The 23,660-nt window shown below is 41.7% G+C and overlaps 2 protein-coding genes across 4 annotated transcripts; both read left to right on the top strand.

The window, feature by feature from the left end:
• Nucleotides 1-3,172: 3,172 nt before the first annotated feature.
• sp2 (sp2 transcription factor) lies at nt 3,173-17,435 on the top strand. 3 transcript variants are annotated; one of them, XM_084562477.1, is made up of 8 exons: nt 3,173-3,223; nt 5,203-5,279; nt 6,802-7,557; nt 8,507-8,725; nt 9,431-9,752; nt 11,195-11,372; nt 11,471-11,664; nt 13,439-17,435. In XM_084562477.1, the coding sequence occupies exons 1-8, from the start codon at nt 3,217-3,219 to the stop codon at nt 13,537-13,539; spliced, it is 1,854 nt and encodes a 617-aa protein (XP_084418603.1). In that variant the 5' UTR covers nt 3,173-3,216; the 3' UTR covers nt 13,540-17,435. The 3 variants fall into 3 exon arrangements, with proteins under 3 accessions (XP_084418603.1, XP_084418602.1, XP_084418601.1); XM_084562476.1 differs by lacking the exon at nt 3,173-3,223 and adding an exon at nt 3,817-4,624; XM_084562475.1 differs by lacking the exon at nt 3,173-3,223 and having other exon boundaries at nt 3,817-5,279.
• Nucleotides 17,436-19,897: 2,462 nt separating this feature from the next.
• Nucleotides 19,898-21,671, top strand: LOC311500874 (tripartite motif-containing protein 16-like). Its single transcript, XM_084562502.1, has 2 exons — nt 19,898-21,369; nt 21,483-21,671. Exons 1-2 carry the CDS (start codon nt 20,047-20,049, stop codon nt 21,594-21,596), a joined length of 1,437 nt encoding a protein of 478 aa, XP_084418628.1. The 5' UTR covers nt 19,898-20,046; the 3' UTR covers nt 21,597-21,671.
• The last annotated feature ends 1,989 nt before the right edge of the window (nt 21,672-23,660 follow it).

Raw genomic sequence — 23,660 nt, 5'->3', positions numbered from 1 at the left:
TCCACAGAGGTGCCTGAGGAGAAGGTGACAGATGGTATCTGCAGCCTCCACCGCCAACTACCAGCACACTTGAGGTGAAGAGGGAGGAAGTGCTTTAGCTGAAAGCAGGACTCCAGTTTAGCAAGCACTTTGAAAAAATAAAGCCATGCAGTAATGGTCGGAGCAGATGCATCAAGAGACGCCCGTGTGTGAATAAGGTCAAGTGCACTCTTTGGGTAAAGCCGCTGTGAAAAGGCTCTGCATGCATTGTGGATGTGAATAGAGTCACGAGGAGCGATCCGCTGAGAAGGAGGGATGGCTCATCGTCTTACATGTCGGCTCGCGGCGCCGGGGGCCAAACATCAGCTGATGTTGGCGACAGACGGGACTGACGGCCACAGCCAGAAACATTTCCCCAGCCGGGTGAAAGGGTGAAAGGCCTGCGGTGGCTGAGCCGGGATCATGACAGACGTGCTTGTTGGGTTGTAACGCAAAACCAAGACGACTCTTCTCACTGAGCTGGATGCCAGACGGTAGAATAAACAAGATCCTCAACCTGTCAGTTTAAAACTTATGGTGTTAACTCATTTTATTGCCTTGAGGTTATTAAAAATGACACATAGCCTACTCACACTGGAGGTTGTGTCAGGCATAATAATATTAATAATAATAGCAACAGCATACTCTAAAGCTATTTTAATCACACTTACTGCAGGCATAGATGTTTTTGCACGAAAAGTGACATAAACATTTATCAAAACAATATATTTCCGGCCAGTCGCCTTAATGATTGCATTAGATCTCAGTGAGCATGCTGCTGGGTAGCATAACCCAAGTTTTGAATGTAAAACATACAAGGAGCGACTTAAGATGTAAAACAGTGGTTGTGAGGTAAAATTATAAAGTGGGATTTAAAGAAAACACTCAAGTCAAGAACAAGTACTTTAAATGTATCCTGAAATAATCAGGGTCACGTTAAACAACAAGGAAAATGCAGCTGATCATATCCTTGTCACTGTATCAGGTCCGAAACTAATGAGCAATTTACAAAACCATTAAGCTGACATGGAAGCCAGCATATGACACATCAGATGACGTGTTGCAGACGCCTGCGGTATGTCCACAGCTTTAAAATAAAAGTACAATCTGTTTACTGCAGCACGGGGCAGCCTGTGTCAGTCTCTAAAGAGTAAATGTGTTGTTTTGGTAGTTATTTGTGTCACTGTCTGCAGGAAGTGGCAAAGAGTATGAAGTTTATAATTTTAGTTCACTACATTTCAGAAGGAGGCTGCTGTTTTTACTTCTACAACTGTTTTACATCTTTAGCAGCTCTTTGTGTGGTTTACATTAAACACTTGTAAATAAACAAAACAGGATGCTAATGCTGTAGAATAAACTACCCAACAGCATGCTCGTACCAATCTGATCAGAAACAACTGGTTGATTTGTTATGATGACTGCAGAAAATGTAGTGTTTTAATAGTTGTTTATGTTGCTTTCTGTGCAAAAATACTCTGTGTCTGCAGGAAGTGGCATAGAGTATAGAGTTTATCATTTTAGTTCACTACATTTCAGAAGGAGGCTGCTGATCTTACTTCACTACGACTCTTTTACATCTTTTATTATGTGCTATTTATGTGTTTTGCATTGAAAAAAAGGAGGCTGACGCTACAATCGGTTAATGAAATACATTTACTTGGAGAAAATGTGTTGTATTGACATTGTTTATATCACTTTCCACTGAAAAAATACTCTATGTCTGCAGGAAGTGGTAAAGAGTATAAAGTTTATAATTTTTGTTTACTACATTTCAGAAGGAGGCTGCTGTTTTTACTTCACTACAATAGTTTTACATCTTTAGCAGCTCTTTGAGTGTTTTGCATTAAAAAAAAGGATGCTGATGCTACAAGTGGTTTATTTATTGACTTGATTTGCAGAAAATGCTTTGTTTTCATGGTTGTTTATGTCGCTTTCCACGCAAAATTATTTAACAGCTGCAGGAAGTGGCATGGACTATAAAGTTTATAATTTTAGTTCATTACATTGCAGAGGGAAGATTTTGTTTTGCATTCAAAACTTGTAAAACAAAAAGGATGCTGATGCTTCAGTTGGTTCATTTAATACATTTACTCGCAGAAAATGTTTTGTATTGATCAGTGTTTATATCACTTTCCATGCAATAATACTCTATGTCTGGAGGAAGTGGCAAAGACTATAGAGTTTATAGTTAAGTTTTTACTTCACTACAATAGTTTTACATCTTTGGTAGCTCTTTGAGTGTTTTGCACTGAAAACCTGTTTAAAAAACCAAATGCTGATGCTACAATCGGTTGATTTAATTAGTTTAGTTGCAGAAAATATTTTGTTTTGATAATGGCAGCAGGAAGTGGCATTAGAGTACAGAGTTTATACTTTTAGTTCAGTACATTTCAGAAGGAGGCTGCTGCTTTTACTGCACTACAACTATTTTACATCTTTGGTAGCTCTTTGAGTGTTTTGCATTGAAAAAAAAAGGGATGCTGATGTTACAATTGGTTCATTTATTGAGTTTACTTGCAGAAAATGTTTTGTTTATGTTGCTTTCCGTGCAAAAATACTTTATGCCTGCAGGAAGTGGAATAGAGTTTATAATTTTAGATTAAACTACTCAACAGTATGCTCGTGCAAGAGCTGAAACAACTGGTTGATTTGTTATGTTGACTTGCATGTTTTAAATGTTTTGTTTAGATAGTTGTTTATATCTCTTCCCATGCAAAAATGCTCTATATCTGCAGGGCCTGTGATTAACCTTCTAACAGTCTGCTCCTCACATGATCCAGTGTGGGACCATCTCAACAGGTCCGGCAGCACAGACTCAAAGCTCATTGATCACCTCGTCTGTCACTCTTGCTGTGACCGCACGGCCCGTCACGGCTCACATTGGCCGGGAGGGACGTCAGTGAAGCCGGGCTCCGGCTGCCATAGGCCCCTGTCTCGTCCCAGAGTCCGTCCACAAGAAACCGCCCCCGTCGGGCACCATCTCGACATCTGATTGGCCGACGCCTCAGCCATCGACTGACGTACGCAGACGCCGCCCCGGGACTGGCTCACTCGGCTGTCACTCACAGACACGGCCCCAGCGGATTGGTCCGCTCGGCCGTCGCTCGCCGCTCCATTGTCCGTGGATTGGTGCAGCAGCGCGGGCGGGGCCTCCTCCACGGGCTCGGTCTTCAAGGCTCGCGGAGAGCGAATGTCGTCATGAGCGGTGGGTAGGAATTAAAACATTGGTGTTTATATTACATTCTGCTTCGTAAAACATTATATTTGCGTTGAAGGGGAAAACGCCACGCAGCATGTGGCGCGGATACGCGTGTTTTAGGGGCGACTCGCGCGGCTGTGTGGACCAGAAACAAGCAGAGCACTTCCGGAAAAAGGGGCAGCCTTTTTCTGTAACGTTATCAAAGAGAGTTTGACTGGCTAGCTGCGCGTCTGCTAGCCAAAATGCTAGTGGCAGCTAGCTGTGTAGCTGGTCCTCACTTGTCCTCCGGGTCAATTCCGACACGCACAAAATTCACTCAAAAAGGTTAAAGGTGCAAATAACGTCCACATATTGTTCCGCCAAAATCCTGCACGGATACCAAATCAGCTTAAGCTAGCTGCTAGCCACTCCAGCCTGCTAACTGCTGTCTAGCTAGCATGCTAACGTTAGCTTTGCTTGTCCACAGCAAAAGCAAAAGTATGTGTTTGATGGCGGCGCTAGTTTGAGGCCTTAATGTTGTTATTATTATTACTATATTATTATTTTTCTGTTTGTGTATTACCTCCAGGGCTTAAAGACACACTCACATCTCTGGTGGTAGCTGTATTAAAATAAAAAGCTGAGAGAGATTAGTGGCTCAGCAGGCTCAGATATGCCCGTGTGAAAGTCTTTAGCTTGGAGAGTGAAGTTCAGGCATTATTATGGTTCACAGCTGAGTGTGTGATGCTGTTATTTACTGAGGCGTTAAGGCTCCAGGCTGTTAAATCCATCAGCACCACAACACCAGATCCTCCTGTCAGGGTGAAGCTCAGTGTTGACAGATGAGCTGGAGGCGCAGGCAGACTGTGCATTTAGCAGAAAAAGCTATTTCCTACTTTAAGGCATTTCCTCAACATTAGCAAATGTTGTAATCAGACCAGTGTCTTACTCAGAAGACTTCTTAGAAGCAAGCGTATGCTTTGAAAAGTGTTTTCTTTTTATAAACCTGTTAAAACATCTGGATAAAACGCTGATTTTACAGTTCTTACCTCACTTTCTTTCTAAGCTGAGAATGATGTGTGCTGTGTATTTAAACATTTAGACATGTGGTATATATGTGAACTAACATGCCACTTCATTAGGTACACTAGTGAAAACACTGAACCTGAGCTTCATTAGAACAAGAAGTCTTTATTGTCATTGTCCGGTGAAAAACAACAAAATACAGGTTTGGTTCAAAATGACTAAAAGAGCCGTTGGATCAGCTGTGTTTTCATTTTGCAGTACTACTGAATAGAGTTGTGTTGCGCTGATACACGTTCCCGTTATTTCGACTAAATAACAGGAAGACTTTAGTGTTTTTAATTAAATCCAGTTTAACTGCGGCACAAGCTACATCCTCCAAAATGATCTCCCAGTTGAATGAACGTGAGCTGAACATTGCACCATGAAGGGAATTAATGCTTCTCTGTTATATTAGAATGCATTTGTTTTCTGTATTCGCCAGTGTCTCTGTGCATCATGTTGAAGTTCAGCAAGTAGATGCTATAAAACCACCACACACATGAAATGTAAAGTTGGAGTAGATATGTGATGAGTTGCTTCTTTCTCTGGTGTGGCTGGTTGTGTGGACGGTGCTCTGTGGCTGTTACACTCTACATTTATCACCTGGTGTTTGGTGTTCAGGCGTTTACCAGCTGTAATACCTCAACCTCAGTTGATGCTCTTGAAGTTGAACCTGAAAATTAAGCCTTTTTAATGACTAGCAAATGTAAAACTTTGTTATCATGAGTTAAACAAACCAAAACCCTTTTTCCCCTCAAGTATTAAATGCTAAATTTATGCACAGACACATCGTAATGACTCCCCCTGAGAGCATGTTTAAATAACGCCTCACAGTTATTGATCCCATTCATGTCATTGATGATATTCAGTAATCATGAGGCTAATTACTGCGTCTAACCTGCAGCCTGACCCTGACTCTGACTCTGCTGTGTGTTTCCCAGATCAACAGGACAGTATGGCCACCACTGTTGCCGTCAGTCCCAGCGAATACCTTCAGCCCTCCACCGCTTCTGCACAAGTGAGTCAGAGCCCGGACGTCCTGTCCTGCCACTCTCTCTCTCACCCTCTGCGCTCCACTGCTGCGCTCCCCTCACATAATCTCATGCAAAGTTTGAACACAAATTTAAACGTCCCTGCACACCGTGGACAAAGTTTACTACCTTTCTGTTCTCCTCGCCAGTTTTAAATCCATCACGTCCTTAGAGCATTTGGCGCATGAAGTGATCTGGTAATACAAGACTGCCTGATAATAAATCAACTCCCCGAATAGATAGATAGAAAAATATGAAACCAATATTCTAATTTGAGCGTAAATAGCTAATAATCAAAGCTTTAACTGCCTCTCACAGCCAATAGGCCGTTACCGTGGAGTAAAAATCAGTTAAAAGCTTTAGAACGCTTTCAGATTGTTGATATTAACTTATTTGGGATGTTTGATCTACTGTAACTTCAGTCAGTGTCTTCCTTCCTCACACTGACCATTAGCTCAGTGGCTAGTTTTGCTCCAGTATTTAGTTCTTGGTATTTAAATCCTCTTAAGGAATACTTTACTCAAGCATTTTGATTTATTTCGTCGGAGTTTATAGCCCTAGTGATACCTCAGGTACGTTAAATGATCCAGTCTTTATAATAGTAATAGTAATAGTACTAATATTATATTCAAGTTAAGGTTTAAAGTACAGAATCTCAGCTTTAATTCGGACAGTCCACTCAAAACCTGTTTCTCGGGACAGTGTGGGCTATGTCTTCATTATGTCTTTATGTTATCATCAACTAAGCAGATAACAGTGATTATACAGTCTGCTCAGATTCACCCAAATGATGTGGAGTCGATTGGACGGTGTTTGTAGACGGACAGGGACTCAACCCAGAGGTTTTTGAAGGTAAAGAAGTGGAATATTCTGCATCGGATCTTGTCCCAGTCGACTTTAATATCACATACTGAGATTGACTAAACGTAAGAAGCCTATCTGAAGGACTATCTGCAGCAAAGGCCTGAGATTGCGTCACGTTAATTTGTCCGATTACATTTCAGCCCCGTGAAGAGTGTTTCATATTATGTGTTTGTTCAAACCCTTGAGTTAAAACTGAGATATTTTGTAACTTGAAACGGCTAAAATGACAAAATTATACGACTCGACTTTTAGAGCCAAGTGTGGTAAAGCTGGCGTCTATGCTTCCCCGTCATATCGGACACAAAAGCAGTTCTAGTGGAAACTCACACCTGCTCCACCACTGGATCTAATAAGAAGAAATCACAGAGAGGAAGAAGAGAGTGTTTCCCATTAATTCCCTAAACTACTGCAGCACACACACAAACCAGAAATAGATTTACGAAAGATCAGAGACTGGATGAAGAACTGGATCGATAAGCAGCATTGATAAGTGACATCATTATTGCTATGAAGTCCTGTTCCTGTTTACCAGCTGCTTGATCTCAGCTTGTTTGTTTTTTCTTCTAATCCGTCCTCTACCTCTCCGTTTAATCTTGCTCTTGGTGCTGAACTCTTTCGTTTCTAATCCAGACTTTGTTCCTGCAGGACACCCAGCCCTCTCCTCTGGCCCTCCTGGCTGCCACCTGCAGTAAAATCGGCCCCCCCGCTGCTCAGGCCCCCGTCACGTCTCCGCCAGCGCAGCCGCAACCTCGCCGCCTCCTTCCCATAAAGCCCGCCCCTATAGCCCCGGCTCCCCCCAAAAACCTGGGGTTCCTTTCCGCTAAGGGGAATGTCATCCAGCTCCCCGCCGGCCTGGGCTCCACGGCCCCCGGCAGCCCCATCGTCCTTACTATCCAGCAGAGTCCCACCCGCACCAACGCCTCGGCCCCGGCCAACATCCAGTACCAGATGATGCCGCAGCTCCAGGGCGCTCAGACCATCCAGGTGATGCAGCAGGGAGGTCAGATCCAGCTCATACCGGGCACCAATCAGGCCATCATCACCACGCCCATGACCGTGCCGGCCCCGGCTGCGGCCGCCACTCCCATCACGCCCCAGAAGACCGTAGCCATCAAGCCCTCTCTCAAGTTGCGGAAGCCAAACAACACGGCCGCGAACATGGTGCAGCTGCCCAGCGGGCTCACGCTGCCCCTCAACGTGGCGACGGGAGAGGTGGGCGGGACTCAGATCGTCACAGAGACATCGGCTACACCTCCCAATCCTGGAAAGGGACGACGAGGGAGGAAGAAGAAAATCGTTCTGGCTGCTGAACCTCAGCCGCCTCCTACAACTCAGGCTGCCTCCCCACCCCCAGAGCAGATGGAAACCATCCTAATAGAAGCTGGTGACAACATCATACAGGTACACCTGCTTGCTGCTGTTACTGCAGCAGAAATACTTCAGAACAGACAGTGAGTTTACTGGATCTGTAGCGACTGAACAACTTCACATGTTTCAGGGAAAGTTGTTCGGTTTTAAGGTGAACACATGATTGATTCTGGACGTTCAGGACTCATGTCTAAGGCTGAGGTTTACCCTCTAGCAGATGTTTGTCAACTGAAGACGTTAAAAAGCTTGTAAGCAAACTTCACAGATTAAAAAATAACAGAAAAATATCTGCAATAAGAGACACTGAATACCTGTCGGACCTTTTCCTCGTCAACTACAGTTTTTAAAGTTGTCCGCCCGGTCGGTCCATTCTTGTGTTAGCGATATCTCTTGATATAAAGTCCTCAAATTTGTCTCACTTGTTCACTGGGACCCAAGATGATTGGATTAAAGTTTAAGTGGATAAGAATCCATGCGCTAAATATCGGTATCGGATCCGATCCAGGCATTTTTAAAACAACCGGACCGGTTTCAGGCTTCAGCCAACCATGATCTTTATTTATTTATTTGCCGTCAACCAGAACCCCGTCCTCGTAGCGTCAAAACATCTTATTCCTCTTCTCTTCTTAGCAACAAAGATGCCGGAAAAACAAAGAAGACGACGACTACTTCTGTTTTAGTGGTGGATGGCTTGCGTCAAAGCTACCAAAACATCTAAGAAGAAGAGGAACCTAACTCACATGATGAAACACGTCTGCTGTGTAGAAGTATTTACTCTGAAAACTTAAGTCAGACAGCAGTTAGTAAATTAAATAGATGGTTCCATAGCTGAAGTTCTTCAGGGTCCACTCTGTCAGCAGCCTTGAGCTCAACCCATCGAATCAACTTCCCTTTCATTTACGGCCACACCTCTCTAGATGTGGCTCTAAAAGTCTAATACTTGAACGTCCCAGGGTAACGCTTTATGTCTCTGTATTCGCAGGCGGGGAACAATTTGCTGATTGTGCAGAGTCCCGGGCAGCCGGCTATGGTGCAGCAGGTGCAGCTGGTCCAACCCAAGCAAGATTCTCAGGTGGTTCAAATCCCCCAGCAGGCCCTGAAGGTGGTGCAGGCCGCCTCTGCCACGCTGCCGCCCGTCCCACAGAGACAGTCGGTCTCCTCCAACCTGCAGGTCACGCCGACGGATCCGTCGCCGACGCAGGTATCCATTCAGACCTGCTTCCTGCTTCCTCTCATAAATAAGCTCTCTGAGATGAGTCCACATGTGAGGGAAGCTTTTCTAAGGAAGTGTGTCAAAGACCTGGTAGACAGTCGTCTGTTGGGTCAAGTGAGTTGTCAGTCAAAAGTTCAGAGTTCAGAGCTGTTTTGGTGTCAGGTCGTGGCTAAAACATGCTAAGCTAACGGAAGCTATGATCGAGAATATATTGTGCCTTTACAGATGAAGTGCTTGGTGTGGACTAACTGTTTTACTGGAGGACATTTACTGGACCCTTGGCAACGTAACGGGACCGTTTTTGTTTTATCTGCTCTTGTAAAACTGTGAGGCTCAATAGATAGAGGCGCATATGATTTAGTGTTTGCGACTGGTCTGATGTAAGTGTTTACTGAGGCTGCAGTTATGATTGGATCCTGAAATGGTGTGAATCATTCTAATCTCTGGAAATTAAGCTTTCCAGTGATGTATAATGTGTGTTGGCACATAGACGGGGAGGGGGGGTTAATCCCATGTTTAGCTGTGAAAATAGCAGACTACCTGCGGTCAAGCTGTGGGTTAAACTCACCATTTACAATTTCAGGTTCATATTTGATTGTTTAATTTTCTAATTTCTTGTTATTTTAATGTAATCGAGCTGAAAGAAAGTTGCAGGGAAACCAGGAAGATGATTTTATTTCGTTCTGTCCTCAGATCCTCTTCAAAACAGCCTCGGGGGAGTGGCAGTCCGTCCAGCTCCAGGACCCCGTCTCCACTGCCACGACCCTCAGCGCGTCAGTTCCCGCCACCAACACCACCGCCGTCGCCACCACCACCTCCACCTCGCCAGCGGCCGGCACCAAGAGGACGCAGGCGGGGGGGCGGAAGGAACGGACTCTGGCAAAAATTGCCCCAGCCGGCGGAATGATGGCGCTGAACACGCCGCAGCTCTCGACGACAGCGCAGGCCGTGCAGACGATCAGCATCAACGGGGTCCAGGTCCAGGGAGTCCCTGTTACCATCACCAACGCTGGGGGTGAGCTGACGTGGTCCAGGTTCTTTAGCTTGCTGGACACAGGGCTGGGTGTTGCTACTCATGTCCTTCATCCTAAAAGAGATTTTAACAAAACTAATGTCACTGGTTCCAGAGATTTGTGTTATTTCCACAGATTTTCTCCCTCTAGTTGTTCATTAGTCTTTGCTCTTCTCTGTCTTCCTGCTTTTTTTAATCCAGTCATCATTCAGGTCTGACGCTGCTCTCAGAGTTGGAGCTTCTGTCGAGTTTTGGGTCTCGCTCACATCTGGACTAATCTCGTTGCGTTGAGATTTGGCGTGTAATTAAAAAAATCAAGAGGACTTTATGAGTCGATATTAGAATCGGACAATCATTATTTTAAAAACATTAAAAGATAAAATATAACTAGTAGCTGAATAAAAACTAGAGCTGTGATATAAAGACAGAAAAACAGTTTATCGTATCTGGTTCTGTTTAGATTGCCAACATATTTTCGTGGTCTAACAACTATGTCAGTTTCTCTCTATGTGCACGGGGTAAGTCTTACCTGTGGACCTCTAGTATTGTATAATTACAGTGGAGGTCGTCTGTGATCTTAATCCCGTGTGAATCGTCCATGTCCAAAATTTGTAAATTAAAAATTACACCACATATTACCAACCCTATTTCTGTTAACACAGAGGTCATGTGATAAAACTAATCAGCATCTCTGTGAGTTAGTGGGAGCGTGTTTTTACTTTTTCAGGACTTTTGTTTGATTCTCATCTTTTTTCTGCCTCTTGTCTCTTAAGAATCGTGAAGGATGTTCTGTAAATTAAAGTATGGACAGATGTTAGGCTGCAAAGTCCAAATGTCTCTGACCCATTCACCCGTTCAGTCGGATGAAATCATTAAATCAACCATTAATGTGTTCATTGGCAAACCTGGGGCTGATTCATCCAGTCTCTCATCTCTGAATCACGTAACGTTCCCAGGTAAAACTAGTCCCGTGTGAACAGGGTTTAATCAAACAACAGTCTTGAAAAAGTAAAACAACATCCCCCCAAACCACAGAGATGCCGATTCTCACTGGATTAGTTTTACCACAGGACCTCTGTGTTACCAGAAAGAGGGGATTATTATTATAAATTACCAGAGGTCCCAGATAAAACTAGTCCCGTGTGAATAGAGTTTTATAAAGGATAAAAACGATAAAGGTGAATTATTACACTGCTTGAAAATCAAAGGAAACATCCATCAAGGTGATATCTCTCTGATAGGTTTAGTTCTCTTTAAAATCATCAGTAGTCAGTAAAGTCGTTAGACAAGTGGAGAAAATCTAATTTTTTTCTTCTGAATCATGTTCTTTGTTCATTAAATATAATTTTTAGTCCAGTCAACGAATTGTGTGATTTCAGAGGATTGTCAGGTCTTGCAGCAGCCCGGCTGGCTTCCTTACAGCGTCTTGTCTTTTTGTTCATTAGGCCAGCAGCACCTAACGGTACAGACGATGCAGGGTGGGGGGCTCCAGCTGGCAACAACGCCGGGCCAAGCTGCCATCCAGGTGGACCAGGCCCTCACGCTGGAGCTGCCGGGTCAACCAGGAGAGAAGAAGCGACGCATGGCCTGCACCTGCCCCAACTGTAAAGATGCAGACAAGAGGTGAGCGTGTCGAGAGATGAATGCAGATAATGTTCTTTTTTTTTTTATTTGGCATTAACAGAACCTCATGAATGTGTTTGTGTGTCTGCGCTCTTCAGGCCCGGGGAGGTGGGGAAGAGGAAACACATCTGCCACGTCCCCGGCTGTGAGAAGACGTTCAGAAAAACGTCGCTGCTCAGAGCTCACGTCCGGTTGCACACCGGCGAGAGGCCCTTCGTCTGCAACTGGGTTTTCTGTGGGAAACGTTTCACGCGCAGCGACGAGCTGCAGCGGCACGCGAGGACGCACACAGGTGCTGCAGACGCACAAAACACACACACGTAAACACACACACACCTGCTTCGTTTCACAAAAACGTACATTTGTCTCCGACACCTGCTCAGTGATAGTAAACCACACGGTTTAACCACTTTACAAACAGGAAGTGATGAATGAAACTTCAAGGTGGTGGTTGAAAGTGAAACTAAGAAGGATCCAGCGAGTACGATGAGAGTTCACTCTCACAAATCACTTCAGAATCTTCTGTTAATGCTGGTGGACTAAAAATGAAAATAACATAATGAAATATTCTGATATTAATACAGGTGCTGAGAGAGGAGTAAGAGTGTTCTGATAGTCTGAGTGTTGTGATCTTAGCTCTTATTATAATTGTAATAGTTAGAGAAATACTCTGAAATAAAAACCAGCAACAACAATACCACGTTCAAAGTCGCTTAAATTTATTTCCATCTCTAGTCTAAAGCTCGGTTTGAGCTGAAGTTTCTGCCGTGTGATTGGATGATAAGATTAGTCACTTAAATACGTCAACGCATCGCAATTTTCCGAACATTAAAAGTGAGGAAATTCATTAAACAGAGAGCCGGACATTTGAAAGATGTTTCTCGTTGTTAACACTTCATTACCCAGTAGAGGGCAGTAAAACGACCAGTAGCTTAAACCTGCCAAAAGAAGAAGACAAAGCAGTTGTACACTTGATAAAATTGAAACGACTCGTAACCGTAGCCGCTGAATATTTGGACCATTACATTGAATTTAGTCTGATGGTTGGTTGGTGGAGTCGTCGTCATCGTGTCCTCATTAGCTGTTGTTGAGAAAAGAACTCAACAGAGGCTCAAGGGCAGATGCTAATTGCTAGCATGTCAGCGCCGAAGCATGTTGTTTCTGCACACATAGAGCTCCTGGCGTCACAGGACTTTTTTTTTTCATATTGGCAGGAAAACTCAAGAACATTGACCAGTACAAGATAAAACTCCACGGATTATATGTCACAGACCGTTATCATGTCCCAGCTTTCTTCGAGCATTAAAACAGCTGGCGTGGACAATGTTCCTGACCTGCAGTATCCAGATATATAGAACTACATCATTAACTTTCCTTCGTCCTACGCTAGAGAATTACCGAAAACAAATGGACGCAGTCAGGCTTCGTGATGCACATCCAGCTTTGCAGTTTGTCGCCTAAAAACAGTGTTGATTTTTGTGAGTAGTTAGCACAGCCCTAGATAAGATATTTGCTTTAACTCAGTTTCAATTCAGTTTTATTTATATAGCATCAATAACAACACAAATTGTCTCAAGACGCTTTACAACATCTGGTCTGAAACCTCCAGAGCAGCAAGAAGGCGACGGTGGCAGGAAAAACTCTCTTTTAACAGGAAGAAACCTTGAGCAGAACCTCAAGCTCATATGGAGGAACCCATCTGCTTGAGGCCGGTCGGGTAGAGACAGAGAAGAGAGAGAAGAGAGAGGATAGGAGGAACGTACATGTGGAATCTGATGATGATACAAATACAACATATAGCTGATGATGTTACATGACTGTTTGATGAATGTAAGAGGAATAATAGGCAGGTTGGAGAATTGTTCATTCAGGTAGGAGAGGATAGGAGGAGGCCATGAAGACTGGGCAGGCTTTAATGAAGTGGCAGGCGACTGTATGCTAATGCTGAGTTTTAATCGCGAATGACGTTGTGTTGACGTAGACCGTAAGATTATTCCCTGTTACTGACTTTGGCTTTGAAATTTACTGGTGTCTTTTTTGTCTTTTTTGTCTTTTTCGCCTTAAAGGAGACAAACGCTTCGAGTGCAGTCAGTGTCAGAAACGCTTCATGAGGAGCGACCACCTGACGAAGCATTACAAGACTCACATAAACACCAAGAACCTGTGAGCTGCCTGCACACAAACAGACAAACTGTCAAGAGACTGTGTTACAGGAAGGAGCAGCAGAGGAGACCAGACCAAGGGTGTGTGTTCGTGTGACTTATCCCATAATGGGAAATACTCCAAAATATGCCCCTATATTTCCTCTCACTCTTCTAGGACACCGTGTAGCGTGGTGTACAAAGAAACCCTTCCCTTGTGGACTTCAACCTTATCCAGCAAATTTATTAATAATATTTTTTTTGTTTTTATTTGATCTGAGCGAAAGCCAGAACCGGCTGCAGCTGAATTTGTAAAGATAACGAGACGCGAGGCTTCACCGACACCAGATGCTTAAATCATGCTATTTATTGACTTCTCTGGAGGACGAACATACACAGAATTATACACAGACGCCAACGCCCAAGCCTCCAGGACCTCACTTTCCATCCATTTTATTTCGTTTTGCACCCCCCCCTCCCTCCCAAAAGCTTTTTGATTTATTTATTTATTTTTTTTGGAGTTCACAGAAAGTACAGGAAAATTGTCAACGCAACAATATTTTGTAAATTGAACGGCAATGTATGTTCAGTGGGGATTTTTGTGTTTTTCAGCAGGCGTCTCTGCTGATTACCTGTCGTTTGTTGGACGATTGCATAAAAAAAACGAATACTTTGGAAAACTTTTAGAAGTTTACATGGGCTTTTTTAAAAGTGTATAAATGCGTACTATTCTAAATAATATTAATAACAATAATAAACTATTTACAACGTTTTTTCCATAAAATTTGTTAGTGATTTGCAACGTATGTTTATAAGGTTAACTTGACACAAAAAAAAGGACTCAGCCTAAATTGTGCTTAAAAATGAATTAACAGAAGTGATACAGGATGGATTTAAACAGGGGGTGTAGTGTGAAGTCTGACTGCAACAATGTGAAGATATGGCCAAATATTAAGGTTAACAAATGTTGGAATATTTTTAGATATTTCAAAAGATTTGGAAAAAAACATGAAGGATCGAGAACTGATCCCTGTGGTACACCAGAGTTAAGTGGAGTAAAATCCGAGCTGCCCAACCAAAACCTGTCAAGTGTTGAAGCATTTTTTTGTGCATCAAGAGGAAGCAGGATGTCGCGAGTCAGAGGTAGTTGTCATTATTAACATCTCAGATGACTGAGCAACTAATTACAGATCAACAACTAACGTTCATTAAAGTTGGGGAAGAAAACCGAGATGAGTGACGGCCTCGTCAAAAATTGGAAAAATGTGCGGGCAGTTTTTGTAACTGGATCCACGTTGTTGTGTTTGTCGAGGTTTGACGGTTAAGTCCTTGTTCAGTAGATGAGCTGTTTTGGTTGGGAAGTTGTGCAGAAGAAAAGCATTTCTGGAAAACGTCTTCATCTGTAGTGATTTTGAAAGCAACAGTGCTAATGCGATAGCCCCCCCCCCAAAAAAAAAGGTTCTTTAAAAGTTTTGGCAATAATGTCACAAAGGGTTTAACTCAGTAATTAAGGGTTGATAATCCTGGTGATGAACCAGGGTAGTTGGTTATTCATGTAGGATAACGCAACAGGTACGCTAACATCTGGGGCTGGCTGTCAGATTTGAATACTATTTGGTACTGAAACGTGTCCATAGCACAGAGTGTCATAGCTGTTGTTGTTGTTGTTTGATCAGGACCAGTGTGTAGGACTTCACAATTATAGTTTCCTGTAATTAAGATTAGAATTTTCCCCTTATTTCTACATATTGAGTGTTTTCTCTTCCCTGTAGTCAGCCATGTTGTGCCACCATGTTTGAACAGTAACCCAAAATGGACAGACCAGACACTGGAGAAGGACTTTCATGTTTTTACATTAATGTTTTTACATTAACACAGAAATAAGTGGTTAAAGTGGGTTGAAGTCTGCCACCTGACCACTAGGTGTCACTAAATCCTACACACTGGTCCTTTAAACTAAGTTTCAGAACATACTCTTGTTGAGTTCTTCTTGGCTTCTTCTCCCTGCTCCTCATTTAACTGAACAACTTCTTTTATTAACTGATTTTATTTTTAACCTGCACAGTTTGAATCGTCATTATTTAAAAATACTCGGTACTTGCGCCCAACGCCGCCCGGCCCTGCTCACTTCTGGTGTACTCCTAGATAAGAGCAACCCTTTTTCCCAGGGTAACACTTTTATTCTTCTGCTCGACTCGCGGACGAGTTCTGATTTGGTGATATGTTGCCTATGCATTGTTGTAAATATGATCAAAATTTTTTAAAACATTTTGGCCGGACTACTTTGACAATCACGTCACGAGATGCAAAAAAGAAAAAAAGAAAAGAAAACGCTTTCTCAGGCCTCCCATGAGTTAACGTGATTTGTTCCAGCTATGTGATAGCTTTAATTCTTGTTTTAACACTTTTCTGTTCATATGCGGATGACCAGCATTAGGCCTACTGTACAGTATTCATGTGTTACACTTCATGTCATTTGTTTTTACAGGAAAACAAAAAAAAAAACACAAAAAACGCTGTTGCTCATATCAGTTTTGATATAAAGAGGATGTACTGACCTTTTTACTAACAGATCATAAGTGGGTTTGAAACCTGAAGTTGTACTAGAGTTGTTTTTATTTAAAGAAACACACAGAGACGCTGATAAACAAGACTTTTGGTGCCAGCAGGCGGCGATGTGCGGCGTCACCTCTATATTTAGTTTAATTGACGTTGCTGCCTTGCCAAACGTTCTCCAACAACAGCTTATTCTCTGTACACACACACACGCGCACAAAAAAACAAAAAAAACAACAACCAAAAAGCTTGATTTATCTTTAAAGCACTTTGATTTCCTTTTAGTGCTTCGCAGGAGGTGACAAAGCTTGGGGCGACCAGTATTTGTGTTGGTTTTTTTTAAAGACGGCGTCTGAGATGGATTGACGGAGCCTGCTCATATGTTCGTTTGTATTTCATGTCTGAATATGTAAATAACAGTGTGTGTCTGTTAAGACACAGTAAATGTAGGATATTAAACAAATTAAAGGTTAAGCTCCGTAGTGTTGCGGTTGGCGTAGCCAGCCTTGAAGGACATAGACTTTGTACAGTGTGTTAAGGAACAAAATATAATGTGACATTGTATAACTTCATTCCTGCTTTGTATAAGACTTGTAGATCTTTTTTCTATTGAATTAAGAATGCCTTAGACAGCTGCACCCAGTATTTAAATGTGTTTTTCTGTCTTATTCCAGGTAACAACATTACATGTTCATGTAAAGTTTCTTTTGTGTTTTTAACTTATGTTACATGCTAATATCATGTGCACTGATTTCCAATTCCAGGTTCCAAAATTTGTAAATTTAATGTTGATTGTAATTAAATATAGCACATCTTTTTTTTTTTTCTTCTTATTTTGTTTTTTTCCAAATTAAGACATTTCTTTTCTGTTGCTTGGTTTCTGTGAATTAAATTCTCCTCCTCCTCCGAGCCCACATGTCATATAATGTTCTACAGCCGATTGTTGTCTATATTTGGAGAACCCAGAGAACCAGCAATTCATTTTATGAGTTGTATAAAGGTGCTAAAACCTAAAGTTTGCTCCTTTTCTACTTTCATGACCCCCTCAATAAAAAGCTCAAACCATTCTGATGACTTCTTCATTTTAGGACCGACCGTTTAATGAAAACACCTGGTAATTTAGTAAGCGCACAATCAGACTTGGTGATAGATGCATGGCGATCACTAGACATATTTCATAAAGGAGAAGAAACAAAAATAAAACTATAAATGCTGCGAGCACATGCACTCTGTTTAAATGTGGAATATTCAAAGGAGAAAAACAGATGAACCAGTCACATTAACTTATTTTGCCACTCAGTTCCGGGATAAATTATGACGTATGACGTTTAAAATGAATAACAATATCTAAAATCTGTATTTAACTGTGACAACATAAATAAACAGGTAATAGATTCATGATTTATCATCCAAACATTTCTGTTTTCAAACGTTTTTTGAAAAAAAGTTATCCATTATTATTTAATTCCTTATTACTCTTAATCCATTCAAAGTAACCGTTTACACCAGTTTTACTTTATTTTCATTCGACACTTATTTTGAACCAAGTTCAAACCTGCAGCTACTTCCTCCTCTGAAACATTTTCTCTTTTCCTGTTGTGAAGTGAAGCAGTTCCTCCGTGCAGCTCCAAACAAGTAAGTAGGCTCTAACCGTTTGTATTCACTGTAGATTATTTACCTGACTGATGGTAGGTCATTCATTCAGATCAGGAAATCAGATCAAATCAAAAGTTTTCACATTCGCTCCTTTAAACGTTAATGTGGGAAATCTTGCTTGTTCAGCACTAGTTAATAAATGTCAGGATAATAAGAGCAATTTACGTTCTTTCCACGAGCTTCTCCGTCCATATTTGTTTGGATCCATGACAGAAGTAAAGTAGCTGCTGTGTATTTGTAGATTATTGGCTGCTGCACTGAAAAAGGAAACAAAGATGTCCCCATGAAAGCTCCACAGTTGATATTTGAGTCATTAAATACGTGTTAACATGTGCTGCTTTTCATAACTGTGCTCAAACAACAGTGTTGGGAGTAACGCGTTACAAAAGTAATGTAATTACTGTAATGTATTGCTTATTGATGTAACGCGGTAATGTAAGGCATTCCAAAAAAAATAAAATAATTGGGTAATATTTTACTCGGTACAAAGGTCAGTAACGCGCGTTACAATGCACTTTCACCCGAAATGAAGTGGTGTTTTGTTTTTATACTATCGTCAATAACACCGCGGAGGAGGAGAAAAAGTTTCTTCCTGTAACGGCTGAATCAGGCTCGACGTCGGACAGTAGCCCGTTTATAGGGGGGCTCAAGCTCCACTAAACTTTGTCCCAGCACCTCTAAAAATAAGAGTCAAAGAATGGTTCCTTTATTTTAAAAAGGATTGTCTGTGATACGATGACAGCAATAGCACAATCGAAGAAAGTATGAGGTTTAAAAATAATATTTTAACGAGGAAATGCAGTACCCCCCCCCCCCCCTCTCAGTGGTATGATCCACCTCTCTCGTTTACCCCTCCCTCCTCTAAGCACGCAGCGCGCGCACACCTTAGGTTTGGCTAACTTTTACTGGTGTTGTTGTTTACTAGCTGACGTTTCTCTCTCTGGTAGCTAATAGTGCAGGTTGTCAATCAACCACTGTCCACAGTTTATATGAAGCTTTTGGTTTGTGCATATGTGTTGATGTTAAAGCCAAGGTTTAAGACTAATACTGACTATCTACAGAGGACATTTACAGCTTTTACAATGATAACAAATGTAAAGGGGCGGGGCTTTGCTACCTTTCTCTCTCATTAAGGAAAATGTCTTTCATCAGTTATATGAAATCTAAAAAAAAAAAATAATTTTGTTTTCTTTTTCAGCATTTTAATTACCTTACAAAGATTGGGGAATTAAAAAAAAATGTGATTGGATAATATTTTTTTTTATCCTAGTCGTCAGGAGGTTAGCTTGCTAGGAGTTGCTTTTTTTGACGTTTATTGACCTTAAGTTAGTTTTGCACTTATTGTTCCTACCTCATCTTCTCATTTAAATGCAGTTTCTTTTCTTTATTTTTTAAACTGCGCCTATTACATTCTTCTGTTGTTAGCCTTAAACCTAGGAGCATAATAAGATACATTCAGAATAAGTCTACATATATATTTCCAGTTATTTTGGTGAAAGTAACTTAAAAGTAATGCAGTAGTAGTGTAATGCCTTACAATTCAGAGACAGTAATATTGTAATGTAACGAATTACTTTGAAATGACAGTAACAAGTAATACATAATGTATTACGTTTTTGAAGTAACTTGCCCAACACTGTCAAACAAACACCTAAATGTGTGGTTTGAAGGTTTTCTTTCCACCAGTCTGAAAGAAGACATGTTATAGAAGCAGAAGAGAGCAAAATGTGAAAAGTGACTTGAGCCATGGATAAAAAACATGGATTTAGCCTCTAGTGTCTCCTTAAAGTCTTCAGATCTTCCAGTAATGATCTTCTTCAGTATTTTAGCTGCAGCTTCAGTATCAGTGAGTGTTACTGTGTTTTCAAGTTGAATCTGAATCAACAGTCGACTGACCAATAGACTTCTAATGACTAAAATAAAAGCTGCTTAGAAGTGATCTTTTTAGGGGACTGAATTAATCAGCATTAAAAGCTCATCCAGTAGAATTAGTGTGTAACTGTAACATGTCTGTGGCGTCTATGACCATGAATGATGTGGATATGATTCTGATTTGTTTTGTAGTCTGCTCCTCTTCCTGGAACAAGGGTCTGATAACTCCTCCTTCTTCCTGGAGCAGCTCCACTCATATTTCCTCATGTTTCCTTGTTCCCTCCCCTTTAGATCTCTACATTGAAGATGGGTGTAACCAGCATGTGGTGAAGTGTGAGAGCTGACAGGCTCCATTCACTGTAGAATCACATGTTGTTCAGATCAGAGCTCAGACTAGTTTCACTTCTAGCAAACAGAAACTCACACAGTCGTCGACACTGAGAGGTGAAATGGAGCAGAAAGGAGTTGAGCTGGACAGAGAAACCTTCTCTTGTTCCATCTGTCTGGATCTACTGAAGGATCCTGTGACTGTTCCCTGTGGACACAGCTACTGCATGAACTGTATTAAAAGCCACTGGGATGAAGAAGACCAGAAGGGAATCCACAGCTGCCCTCAGTGCAGGAAGACTTTCACACCGAGGCCTGTCCTGGAGAAAAACACCATGTTAGCAGAGTTAGTGGAGCAGCTGAAGAAGACTGGACTCCAAGCTGCTCCAGCTGATCACTGCTATGCTGGACCTGAAGATGTGGCCTGTGATGCCTGCACTGGGAGGAAGCTGAAAGCCTTCAAGTCCTGTCTGGTCTGTTTGGTTTCTTACTGTGAGAAACACCTCCAACCTCACTATGATATAGCTCAATTCAAGAAACACAAGCTGGTGGAGCCCTCCAAGAAGCTCCAGGAGAACATCTGCTCTCGTCATGATGAGGTGATGAAGATGTTCTGTCGTACTGATCAGCAGAGTATCTGTTATCTCTGCTCTGTGGATGAACATAAAGGCCACGACACAGTCTCAGCTGCAGCAGAAAGGACTGAGAAGCAGAAGGAGGTGGAGGTGATGCTAGAAAAAATCCAGCAGACAATCCAGGAGACAAAGAAAGATGTGGAGCTGCTTGGACAGGAGCTGAAGACCATCGCTCACTCTGCTGATAAAACAGTGGAGGACAGTCAGGAGATCTTCACTGAGATGATCCGTCTCATCCAGAAAAGTAGCTCTGATGTGAAGCAGCTGGTCAGATCCCAGCAGGAAACTGAAGAGAGTCAAGTCAAAGATCTTCAGGAGAAGCTGGAGCAGAAGATCACTGAGCTGGAGAGGAAAGGCTCCGAGCTGAAGCAGCTCTTAAACACAGAGGGTCACAACCAGTTTCTACACAACTACCCCTCACTGCCACCACCCAGTGAGTCTACACACTCATCCAGCATCAAGATTGGTCCTCGGAGGAATTTTGATGACGTGAAAGCAGCTGTGACAGAGCTCAGAAAGAAACTACAGGACACTCTGAGAGAGACATGGACAAACATCTCACTGACAGTGACTGAAGTGGATGTTTTACTGCCACAACCAGAGCCAAAGACCAGAGATGAATTCTTAAAATATTCATGTCAAATCACACTGGATCCAAACACAGCATACACATGGTTGTTATTATCTGAGGGGAACAGAAAAGTAACAGTAATGAATCAACAACAGTCTTATTCTGATCATCCAGACAGATTCACTTGTTATTATCAGGTCCTGAGTAGAGAGAGTCTGACTGGACGTTGTTACTGGGAGGTGGAGAGGAGAGGAGAAGGAGTTGATGTAGCAGTCACATACAAGAATATCAGTAGAGCAGGGTGGTTTGGATTCAATGACAAATCTTGGTCATTACGTTGTTTCACAGACAGATATGTATTTTACTACAACAAAGTCCAAACTTCCGTCTCAGGTCCTCTTTCCTCCAGAGTAGGAGTGTACCTGGATCACAGAGCAGGTATTCTGTCTTTCTACAGCGTCTCTGAAACCATGACTCTCCTCCACAGAGTCCAGACCACATTCACTCAGCCTCTCTATGCTGGACTTTGGTTATATTTTTATTCTTATGGACTCACTGCTGAGTTGATTAAAGTCAAATAGACAGAAGTCACTTCAGGGACAGTTGGTTAAAATGTGTCTTTTAGTCTCCAGGTGATTTGGTCTCCATCGTTGTAGCTGAGAGCTCATTGTTGTGTCATGTCTTCACTGCACAGAGATCAGCTGTCAATCACACTTTGTGGGCGGTACTTTGACGTCTCCTGGTTTGTTGTTTGGTTGACGTTGGACTTTGTTTGGGTGGCGCTCCTCCAAACAGTTTTAGGATTGAAATGGATTTTTAAAGTGTTACTGTGGTGGTGTGTTTTAAAAGAAATGTTTTAATCTTAACGTGGCCTCTTTATCTATCTATCTATCTATCTATCTATCTATCTATCTATCTATCTATCTATCTATCTATCTATTCTTCCTTCCACCCCTCCTTCCCAATCTACATCTTCCTCTCCTCCCTCTTCTCCTCTTCCTCTTCTTCCTCCTCCCTTCTTGGTGTGTGATGACCATTGTCAGACATGAGTTCTATTGTTTTAGTCATGTAAAGTATTTTAATTAGAAGCAGGTAAAAGGAAGACAAGTGTCCGTCAGAGGGAATAACCTGATGAACCTGATGCTTGAAGGTGTTTATCAGTCGCTGACCTTTTTATCTTAATGTAGATTCCTGACTAACTGATGCATTAGAAAAAGAAAACGCTTTCTCAGGCCTCCCATGAGTTAACGTGATTTGTTCCAGCTATGTGATAGCTTTAATTCTTGTTTTAACACTTTTCTGTTCATATGCGGATGACCAGCATTAGGCCTACTGTACAGTATTCATGTGTTACACTTCATGTCATTTGTTTTTACAGGAAAACAAAAAAAACACAAAAAACGCTGTTGCTCATATCAGTTTTGATATAAAGAGGATGTACTGACCTTTTTACTAACAGATCATAAGTGGGTTTGAAACCTGAAGTTGTACTAGAGTTGTTTTTATTTAAAGAAACACACAGAGACACTGATAAACAAGACTTTTGGTGCCAGCAGACGGCGATGTGCGGCGTCACCTCTATATTTAGTTTAATTGACGTTGCTGCCTTGCCAAACGTTCTCCAACAACAAGTTATTCTCTGTACACACACACACACGCGCACAAAAAAACAAAAAAAACAACAACCAAAAAGCTTGATTTATCTTTAAAGCACTTTGATTTCCTTTTAGTGCTTCGCAGGAGGTGACAAAGCTTGGGGCGACCAGTATTTGTGTTGTTTTCTTTTAAAGACGGCGTCTGAGATGGATCGACGGAGCCTGCTCATATGTTCGTTTGTATTTCATGTCTGAATATGTAAATAACAGTGTGTGTCTGTTAAGACACAGTAAATGTAGGATATTAAACAAATTAAAGGTTAAGCTCCGTAGTGTTGCGGTTGGCGTAGCCAGCCTTGAAGGACATAGACTTTGTACAGTGTGTTAAGGAACAAAATATAATGTGACATTGTATAACTTCATTCCTGCTTTGTATAAGACTTGTAGATCTTTTTTCTATTGAATTAAGAATGCCTTAGACAGCTGCACCCAGTATTTAAATGTGTTTTTCTGTCTTATTCCAGGTAACAACATTACATGTTCATGTAAAGTTTCTTTTGTGTTTTTAACTTATGTTACATGCTAATATCATGTGCACTGATTTCCAATTCCAGGTTCCAAAATTTGTAAATTTAATGTTGATTGTAATTAAATATAGCACATCTTTTCTTTTTTTTTCTTCTTTTTTTCCAAATTAAGACATTTCTTTTCTGTTGCTTGGTTTCTGTGAATTAAATTCTCCTCCTCCTCCGAGCCCACATGTCATATAATGTTCTACAGCCGATTGTTGTCTATATTTGGAGAACCCAGAGAACCAGCAATTCATTTTATGAGTTGTATAAAGGTGCTAAAACATAAAGTTTGCTCCTTTTCTACTTTCATGACCCCCTCAATAAAAAGCTCAAACCATTCTGATGACTTCTTCATTGTTACCC

The sequence above is a fragment of the Chelon labrosus genome (assembly GCF_963514085.1).
Source record: "Chelon labrosus genome assembly, chromosome: 2".
Classification (NCBI taxonomy): domain Eukaryota; kingdom Metazoa; phylum Chordata; class Actinopteri; order Mugiliformes; family Mugilidae; genus Chelon; species Chelon labrosus.
Note: the sequence above shows the minus strand (reverse complement) of the source record. Positions and strands in the feature narration are given on the sequence as shown.

Excerpts from the sequence above, each read along its gene's own strand:
- LOC311500874 (XM_084562502.1), top strand. The coding sequence starts at position 20,047 with ATGGAGCAGAAAGGAGTTGAGCTGGACAGAGAAACCTTCTCTTGTTCC. Across the intron at positions 21,370-21,482 it reads CTGGACGTTGTTACTGGGAG|ATATGTATTTTACTACAACA; the intron begins GTGGAGAGGAGA and ends TTTCACAGACAG.
- sp2 (XM_084562475.1), top strand. The coding sequence starts at position 5,136 with ATGAGGCTAATTACTGCGTCTAACCTGCAGCCTGACCCTGACTCTGAC. Across the intron at positions 9,753-11,194 it reads TACCATCACCAACGCTGGGG|GCCAGCAGCACCTAACGGTA; the intron begins GTGAGCTGACGT and ends TTTGTTCATTAG. Across the intron at positions 11,665-13,438 it reads GCACGCGAGGACGCACACAG|GAGACAAACGCTTCGAGTGC; the intron begins GTGCTGCAGACG and ends TTCGCCTTAAAG.